Here is a 10,000-nt window from a genome sequence, read left to right as displayed (position 1 = left end):
CTCTTCCCGGATCGCTGCTGTAGTTTATCCCAAAGGTGTTCTGTATGACCGAGGGTAGGAACGCGTTACACTCCCCTATAGGTTCAAACCCTCAATGTAAAAAAACATCACAGCCTATACTTCCGTGTTGTTCACAATATCACGGTACACGCATGCACTCAGAACAAAAACAACAGCAGCAGTGTCTACATACCATGTACCTCTAGCACAAAATGTTTGCCAGTAAACACAGACTTGTTACTTGACATTTAGTGATATACATTGTATATTTATGTATATATAGAACAAGGGTACAAGAAAGTAATTTATACTGGTTTTACATTCATTTGAGATCACTAACACCTAAATTACTTCCCCTCATGTTTTTCTTTAGTCAGAGAACCCCATGCTTTGTTGAGCAGTTTTCAAAATGAAATGTCTTACAGCAGTAAATCTTGTCAAAACGTCATTTAACATGACTTTATCCAGAATTATGCACAACAGAACGCTGTTCATTACATACCTAAAATATGCCTTAGTATATGCAAATAGGAAACGTGAACTTAATTATTCTGCTCCTTATTAATACTCGGTTATATTTAGCCTGTTGTAATTTAAAGTTTGTTAAACTGGAAATTCCATTCTTCTGTACAAGCAGGAGACCATTTCCAAGCATACCTTTCTAATTAGTGGATATTATGTATGAATGTGTGTGGTGTTAGATCCTGAAATTGATTAAATAGGCGATCACGACTTGAAAGGATTTATTTCTTCTGTGAATAAGTATATCAATTAACAGGATAACAGCAGGTGGTTCAAAAATGAAAATTAAATTATGCCCAATTTATTTTTGTATTTGGTATCTTTTAATTATACAATGCATGCTGCTAATTATAAACAATGAATTCAGTCCGTGGTTCTATGCTGCTTATTTGCTTAACGGCTCATGGAAACACTTGTTTGTCTGTGTGCATAGCGTTTTCAAATATACCGTGATCACTTAGGGTATTGGCACAAGACTTCCTCTAGCAGTAATAAATTGCACCACAGGCCTTGTGAATTGTAGCCCAAAGGTGTATAAAGACATTGGACAAACCTGCTGCAGACAGTACCTGAAAGTGTAAGACTGCAAAGACTTAACAGTTCCCTAAAGTCCATTGAGGGTGATACAGTACAGCATTTGAAGAGATATGAGACCGCAACCCAGATCATGCAAGGTGAACAGTGTAGCCCCTAAGGAAGATCTGACCTAAGTCTAAGAGCCATTAACCAGGAGATCAAACACCATAAATGTGCATCTGTAACTGTGGCCATCTAATGTTGGAAACAGCATTTTCACCATCAGGCTAGCCGCCCACTCTATGATGTTCATAACAAAAATAATCCTTGCCACTTTTGAGCTCTATACATTCCTGAAATACCATGTCCAACATTACTATGCAGGTTTTGATGGTTTTAAATCAAGTGGGAGGCTGATGACATCGAATCGCCTATTATTTCCGGTAAGACTCAGGAAACGGTATTAAAATTAAATTTAATCGCACTTCCAGAATGTGCCATAAAAGCATCCCCACTACAATCACAGTCCCTTAATGCAGCATTTCTCCAACATGTTCGGAGCTGTAACCGCCAGAAGAGGAGACCTGTAGTAAAATCCCATGCATACACACAAGCACACACCTCCACATAGCGTAAAGTGTGTTTGGGCTGTAGTGGTTCTCAGCAATCATTTTAGGACATCTACATATAACACAGCTTGGAATGGATTATGGTCAAGGTGCACAGAATTGATCTTGGTGCAGTGAACGGTTTAAACCACTTTGTGTAATCATTGTGCTGCAGAGGGTAACATTCCCACTGCCTGGGGAAGAAAATATTCTATGAAAATGGTCTAAAAGAGTAACAAGTAGCTCAAAGATTCCGACAGTTTCCTCAAACAGCCTATAAATCATACAGAGATTGCGAGCACAGCATTTTAATACCGTTAAGAGTGTGGTCAGATCTGAAAATGAAAACCGACATGCCCGCGCGCAAGAAAAGCAGTACTCTAGCATTCGCTCTGGTCTGGCCAGAATTGGGACATGAAAGCAAAAGATATACATTTTGTTTTTTTAAATGGAGGAAGATATGCCAAAGAACAGACTTGTATCAAAGAAAACATTGTTCTTGCACCCAACTGGGCAGAAATAGCAGGGTGAGGGAATATAAGAAAATTAAATGGAGGGGGTCTATCCATCAAACTTAATCTTTAACACATTCAAATCTCCAAACCTCCAACAGGAATTCAATGCCCAGCAGCCAGCTTTAAAGACTGGATTGTACCACAAAACTCTGAAGCAAGGACTCAGAACTGAGAGACTCACCCTCCCAGTGTTATTTATTTGTAATAGCAGTTTGTGGAAAGAGCTTTACAATGACAGAGCGGTTTCAGAAGCTGGGAACATAATACGCAGAGATCGTAATGCCTTCTTTGCAGTGGAGGCAGTTCAGTGTTCCTCAATCCTTTTCACAGAAGTCTTCATAACGGGCAACCAGCCTCCCTTTCCGACAATTCCAAGCTCTAGCACATCTGTAGCCATCAACTGCCTCTTTTCACATTTCACTGCCTTCAATTCTGTGTCGTCGTTTTTACACTTTTGTCTAAACCACATCTACAGGACCATGCATAGAATTGCACTAGCTCCCTTTTTTTCTTTTTAAAAGCCACTGGCTCTTGTGTATTAAACTATAATTGGGCTTTTCCCACAACATATTTCAAATAAATAATGTATCGACTTCTGCCAAGTACACTCGAGGAGCTAAGGTCAGTAATTATCAACTAGCGTTTTGCTTCGTTTTTTTTCTAATTCTCTCTCCTTCTTTCCAAAGAGCGAGGTAAAAGAAAGCAAGGCTGTTTACACTGCCTTTGGTCCATTAAAATGATACCCTGAAAACAACAGCAGAGCACGACCAGTAACAAATCAAGAACAGCCACTGAAAAAGACCAACTAAGTGTGGTCATAAGAGATCTAGATGGATGACAATCTGCAGCTTCTGTACTCTTTGAAATTAGACTGGTTACTTACAAAGCAGTGGCAGTGTTCACCTCGGTTTATAACACAACACATTCTTTAGTCTGATGAAATGGAAAACACCAGTGTCTTAAGCTGTTGGAAAATGCTTCCAAGGAGTGACCAGCTAAAAAAAGTTCCCTCAGCCCAACTAGCTGTGTTCAAGCTCGGGCAGTCATCATAACAGCATTTTTCCATGTTCTGCTGCTGCTTCAGGATTTTGCTGAGGATGATGTATCTCTAGCTACAGTCATTTTTATTTTTTACCACTCACCCCCCTCTTTGGAAACCCTTTGTTCTGCTACACTGAGTGATGAGCTGGAGACTAAGCTGCCATTGCACTGGCATTTAAGATGTGGCCAAGTGAACCCAGGAAGACCAAAAACAAAAATACATAGAAAGCATACTTTTTACAGAGACACACACACACTTTGTTTTTTTCCCTCTAGGCAACCATAATTGTTAATTGGTAAAAAACATTTTGATTGAAGTCTGTGCCTATTGTGAATTTTAGCTCAAACCAAATGAGAAGATTTGACAGTTTATCTTGGACGCACAAAATAGCACCGTCCAGCTGAAAGGTTTGAACACTTTTTTGAAGTTTCAGAATCCAGTCTAAAGTGTAGGCTTGCTGGGCAAAGTATGGCTCTAAAACCAGGTGAATTACTAGATGCTCTCTCATTAACTATCGGAATTAAAAAGTGTGTGTTAGGAAGGGGAATGAAAATTGTCGATTTTCATTGTCCATTCTGACATTTTGAAATCCTGTTTAATTAACCAGCCAAGGAGAAAATTGTACAAAATCCCAGACTGGCTCAATCTGCTACCTCCCTCCCTCCCTCCCCTTCCTTCTCCCTCTCTCTCCTTCCCTCTCCCTCTCTCCACTGTTTCACAATAAGTCTCCTAACCTTAGGCACTTCCCCCGCGTTATGAAGCAGATCATATTTAAACTTGATTTCAGCTTGCATTTCAATTCATTTTAATATATAACACTCGGGAGTAATTCCATCTTTCAAATAAATTTGAAAAAAATTTGGATTCTCCACCAGCTGCCTGGAAAACGAGCGATGGCTCATTATCCTGATGAAATTTCTGCAGACGTACGGGCCGCTGACAGACTCAACTGTGACACAAACATATTTTCTGCGAGCAGCCAGCTCTCCCCTAAAGCCAATCAGGTGATGAAAACTGGAGAGGCACAGTGCTGAGAAATGTTGGCCATTACATGAAAAAGCTTCCTATTTATATAGCTGAGAAAATTAAATAAAGTATTATTTCTGCTATAAAAAAAAATGGAAAAATTAAAACGCACATTGCACGGTTTTAACTTGACAATCTTCCTACACTCACATGACGAGGAGCCACTTAATAGTGAGTAGATCGACTCTGATAACACAGCCAACGGCAAGCATATCGCACAGCCTATTACCCACCTTGATTTACATATACATGACTTACGTTTTAAGATAGTGTTCAATCTATAATTTCTAAACAACTTAGTGGTACCTTTTCAGTGGGATTAAACACAAGATCAGACATTCTTTTTACTAGCAAACTTTGTATTTGCTTCTGTCTTGGTTAGGAGATACTAAGATATAAAGTTGTCCTCTACTGCCTCTTTGCTATGACCGTTAAGTTACAGAGGAAAGGAAAATGAATCTACAACTTGTACTTATGCACGTATGCATCTTCTTTTACCCACAGCTTGGGCAAGTCTATTGTAAGTAAACTGATGTAAAGCAGTGGTGCCCAATCCTGGTCCTGAAAAGCCCCAATCCAGTTCCTAGTTTCTCAATCCTGGGAACACGTCATTTATTGATCACTTAAGCCAATCAGTTCCATTTAGGGAAATCTGGTCCTTGAGGGGGGTTTGTTTCAAGTGATCTCTACATGAATGCAGTTAACTTAATGATAATTAAATGAAATGTTTCCTAGTCTTTTTAGAAATTAAAGATTTGAGGTTTACATTTGTAAGCATCTGGATTCAGGGTCTCCGGGTACCTGGCTGGTACTAAAAGTCTGATGTGCAATGTTGGCAAAAAGTTCAGAGACTGGGTTTGTCATTTATTTGGGGTTTGAAGGGGAAGAGTGTAAAGAAGGGGCTCTAATGTCTACTGTTATTTAACTGGGATTCTCAAAATGAAAATCCTCTCCCATCCCACAAGAAACACTTGAAGCATTAAGTATTTGACATTGCAGCACCTTCACTGAACTATCCAGGTACTAATAGATTTGTCATAGAAAAGTATCACATGGTTCCATCAGGTGATCCATTCAAATAAAGTATCCATAAAGTGCAACGCTAGGTTTAAGCAAGTTCACTTTAAACAGCTGAATCACATATCTTAAATATATTGAACTGATCTTCTAGGAGTCAGCAGGACAACACACACTTTCAATAGAATAAGTTTATTCTATCCTGAGGAGAAAGTTTAATTGCTTGTAGAACTATATGGGTCCCCAATTCTACAAACGCACACAGTAGCAACTGTTTTGTGGATTAGCTAAAGAAAACTGTTGCATTAACAAAGTATGAGCATCAGTTCTTTTAACCTTTTCAAGGCAAATTGATTCTTGAGTATTATAGTGCAAGGGAAGAAGGGCCCCATAATATCTTACTCAAGAGCTATATTTACCCCTTTAAGAGTACAGTAGTGAATGAACTAAATGGTCGACCAAATTTATGGAATATAATTTGAGGGGGAAAAAGAACGCTCTTTGGAAGCCAGCTAGGCAGAAAAACGCTTTCCCTGTACGGACATCAAATAGCACAAATAATTCTAAAACTTTTAAAGTCAGACTTTAAATGGCGTTACATATGGAGCAAGGCATGAAAAATTAATATGTTCAAGCCTTGAAATGTCAAGTGTAATGATCTCCACACTGCTTACCTCCTTAGCTTTTTGTTTCAGTCGAGCTTGCTCTGGGTCTTCTTGCCTTGAGCGACTCTGCACAGTTAAAGAAAAAACACAGGTTAACAGCTGGTTTAAGAACCTCCTCATCTGTTGCAGTGAGGAAAAAATAGTAAATGAAATGGGAACAGGATACAAGGTGTCAAGGACACCAGTGTTTAAATTCATAGAAGTGCAATTTCAAGCCTTCGGGCCTCACCCTATAAATCTGTTCAAAATTCAGCCGTAAATAGGCAGGTTGAAGGAGATTTTAATCAAAAGGCTTTATTAAGCATTCTGGAGCACCAAGCATATTCAGCACGTATTTACAAAAGTAGGAGAAAGTGATGCATGCAAAACCCAGGCCAGTGAAATGTTATTTATGCATGTACAGTAGCTGCAGTAATGGTTTGTCAATTTAAAGACGCATGCCTTTTTTTCCCATGCCTTGAACTTAGACGCAGAGGGCTGTTTTTCTCCTTCTTGCCTTATTCACTATATCATGAACAGAAGAGATAGCCCATCCCCTTCTCTTTGCTAATAGGCTTTAAATATATCAGGCACTTCACGTACTGTCCAGCATCTCCAGCAAAACTGATACGTTTGCCCTGGAGTCTGAGGACTGTCCCTGAAGACTTGAGTCATATATTAAACAGAGCGCAGTGAAGGAATTATTTCAATAGGTTCCCATTAAAGAGGTCAGAGTGAACTAATCCCAGCCACAGAACAAACACACATACACACCAAGACAAGCCAACTAGGCAAGACACTCATGCTACACTGGCACCATAGCCAGCACGTGTGGATTATCAGCCAATGCTTTTGGCAATACAAGACACTTTTTTCTTCAACTATTCCCTGACATCATCTTCAGATATATAAATCTGGAAATACCACACCTGGGCACATGGCTTTGTACAGCACATTTCCAGTGAGTTATCACTTTTACAATAATAGCTGCAAATTCATAGGGCTTGGTGCTGAATATCATATGAATATCTGGTGAATATCTCGGGGACTTCCTTTAATATTCGAGTAACAAAAGATGGGACATCATCAGTAGCCTCATATTCATTGGAATACCATAATAACAATGCATTATTTAAAGTGTTACCAGATTTACGATGCAAATTATTTCTTGTTGTCTTTATTTATTTATTTATTTATTACAGTTTGTCAATCTGCTCTTTTAGTACATCACATTGGTGACTAGTTCACAGTGATGTGAATTTAACTTTGCATAACAAAGAGATCAGAAAATCTTACCAGCTGTTTAATGGCATAACAAAAAAACAATTGCCTATGAAATAGGTTAATCATATTCACATGATCCAGTGTTTGGGTGGGTCATGTATTCAGCAAGCCGGGGAGTAATTATCTTGTGGATGACATCTCTTCAATTTCACGTTAATGTAATTAGAAAGGGGACTTGTGTTAAAGTGCTGCTCTGACAAGAGCACATTTCTATTACACCTTCAAGACTTGCAGGACATCATCTCTGCTCAAAATTAGCTAATTACTTCTGCTTCCTTCTGACGCCTTTTTTATGCCCGTGTCGACGTTTTAGTTTAAGGCAAAAGCTTTTAACAGCTTTAACAGATTGCGATAAGCATTTCATCTGAATGCCCACTCCAGCATCATCTATTTGTCAATGATGCAGATTGCATCAGAGATCGACCTTCAAACAGCTACAGTGCTTTATATACCCCTCTATATATCGGTTTTCATTTGATTGGAATTAACTTCAACAAAATTACAATATGCATATTACCTTAAACTACTGCAAAAATATAAAAAATATACATTCAGTTATTTGCTGTGTGTGCTTACAACAAATTACTGGTTCAATGTCATTTACATTTTGGAGACAGGTTCTCTATAATTTTATATTTTTTTATTTCCCAAATTTTAATTTTATATGTGTTGGGCATGAATTATTTTTTACTTGGACTTGTTTCTTTACTGATGACCTGTTGCAAATTATTTATACCACTGAAAAGTTTCAGAAAATACAGAAGAGAGGAGATGGAAAAGTAAATGTAGTGTGAATGAAGTAATTATAGCAGTAGGTAAGACTAATTTAAAAAGGTGTATATTTTCATGTTTTTTGCAATAGTTCAGGCTAATAAATATGAATAATCACACATTGCAGAAGTTAATTACAATCAAAAATGAAACCCAATATAGATCAGTATATAAAGAATGCCAGCAAAGTAAATCCAGATGATATCAGGGTAGAAGAAATAACAGAAAACGGGACATGATGCAAACTAATACTTTATGGTAACGCAAACTCAGATGCGAGATGGAATTCAAAGTTTTGAGCGTAATAGGATCACAGGCTTGGGATGGTTTGAAAAAAACAAAAAAACAGAAGCTCTTCAGAAGCTCGAGGTTCAATGCTCAGTGCTAATAGCTCTATTCTACACTCAGACGTGTCATAGGACTGTCTGCCTGGGTTGTTTGGCAAAGCCAAGCTAACAGAATGCTGCATAAAAGAGCCGTGAGTTCAATCACTCTGAAAAATGTTCATCCCAGCTGATGTTGTAACCACCCCCAATTGTTAGACAAAGAATAGGAGGCTGGTTACAAGAAGCAAGACCTGTAAACTGCATTCAATTGCACTAATTTATCTTTCATTAACATGTCTGAAAACAAAAACGCAACAATGGGCACCTGCAGTGTGGGCTGAGGAGACACTGTCAACAGAGTCCCATGTGGTCTTTGTCTGCCAGCATCTATTCATTAGTCATTACCAGTGTAAGGACAATCTGAGAGCCACTGAGCTGGGGCCGCACATTACCACATTACCACATTAAAACTAATTGCCAATCTTTTTCAAACTGATCTACAAGCTTTGTTTCTCTAATTTCAGAAACTATAATATAATATGTATGTATTGAGTACGTTTTACATCTATGCATTTAAATAGGAAAAAATAATGATTACGCTTTACATTAATCTGAATATATTGACATTTAAATCAAACGCCCAGTGTCATATTCACAAACACCTTCATTCTAAAATTATTTCCAGTTTAAAAAGTTGAATGGATATTTTTAAACTGATATCAAATAAAAGTGGAGTAAAAGTTATCTGTTTAATTGTTTTTTCTTTTTAAATCAATTGTAGATAAATATTCATAATCGAATATTGCACTAGTTGCACTAAGTATGTGTCTAGAATCACCAAAATGTTCTTTTGTAATATCAATCCATAGGTTTTTGAAAACTTGCCTCTTTTCTTTCTCAGGCCTCAGGCTTATCTGGGGTCATTCTATCGGAGATGACAAGTGGGTTGATCAATGTTAAGATGCTTAGCCACTATACAACCTTTTCAAGTTCATCCTGGGAAGTCCAGTCGAAATGACATGATTATACGCACCTTCGCAGCTTTCAACAAGATCTCTCTCTCCTGTTCGTCCTTCCTCTGTTTCTCTATCCGCTCCAACTGCTCAAAGAACTTCAACTGCGACCGGACATCTGTGGCTTGCTCGTACCATTCGTCATCCTGTGGAAAGAGTGAAAGGTGAGCAATCACTTGCCAGTATAACTGGAGGGGATAGTACAGGGAACACCTGCTTTACATATTGACCATGTACACATGTGTAGAGGCCTGTCTGATTAAATTCCCAACAACATGTTTAAAGAACATGTGTAATGGATGTGAAAACAATTACAATGGTTTCTAAAAGGGACACGATAACAAATTGGTCAGAAAACCTGATGTGTCCCTATTAAAATAAATTCAGTTAAAAAAAATATAAGAGTTTGTAGGTCATTTAAAGTGAATTATGTTGATTTCTCAACACGTCTGCTAGGCATCTCTCTCCTCCCATCAGATGCTCTCTTCTCTAACACCCCGTTAATGTACCTAGTAAAGTCAAATACCGCAGACACATCTGAGTCCCCATCTTAAAGCTGTACCAAAAAGACTTCTGGAGTGCACACACTCCTGTCATCTGCCTCCTTGCTTTATTTTCAGCTGATGCTGCAACTTAGTCACAACAACAATTTACATACTCAGGCAAGCTCACTCTCTTTCAGGCACTTTTTTCGCTGATGCTAACAGTGTGGGTTC

At 38.3% G+C, this 10,000-nt stretch overlaps 1 protein-coding gene across 1 annotated transcript in view; it reads right to left on the bottom strand.

Annotated features, from left to right (window-relative positions):
* The window catches only part of LOC136759148 (transcription initiation factor TFIID subunit 4), an 84,653-nt gene that overhangs the window by 33,199 nt on the left and 41,454 nt on the right, over positions 1-10,000 (bottom strand). Inside the window, exons 12-13 of the mRNA XM_066714015.1 lie at positions 9,305-9,430; positions 5,921-5,977 (exon numbers count right to left, since the gene is read on the bottom strand). Of these exons, the coding sequence (XP_066570112.1) occupies positions 5,921-5,977; positions 9,305-9,430 (183 nt within the window). The remainder of the gene's footprint in view (positions 1-5,920; positions 5,978-9,304; positions 9,431-10,000) is intronic.

The sequence above is a fragment of the Amia ocellicauda genome, chromosome 9 (genome assembly GCF_036373705.1).
Source record: "Amia ocellicauda isolate fAmiCal2 chromosome 9, fAmiCal2.hap1, whole genome shotgun sequence".
NCBI classification, from domain to species: Eukaryota; Metazoa; Chordata; class Actinopteri; order Amiiformes; family Amiidae; genus Amia; species Amia ocellicauda.
Note: the sequence above shows the minus strand (reverse complement) of the source record. Positions and strands in the feature narration are given on the sequence as shown.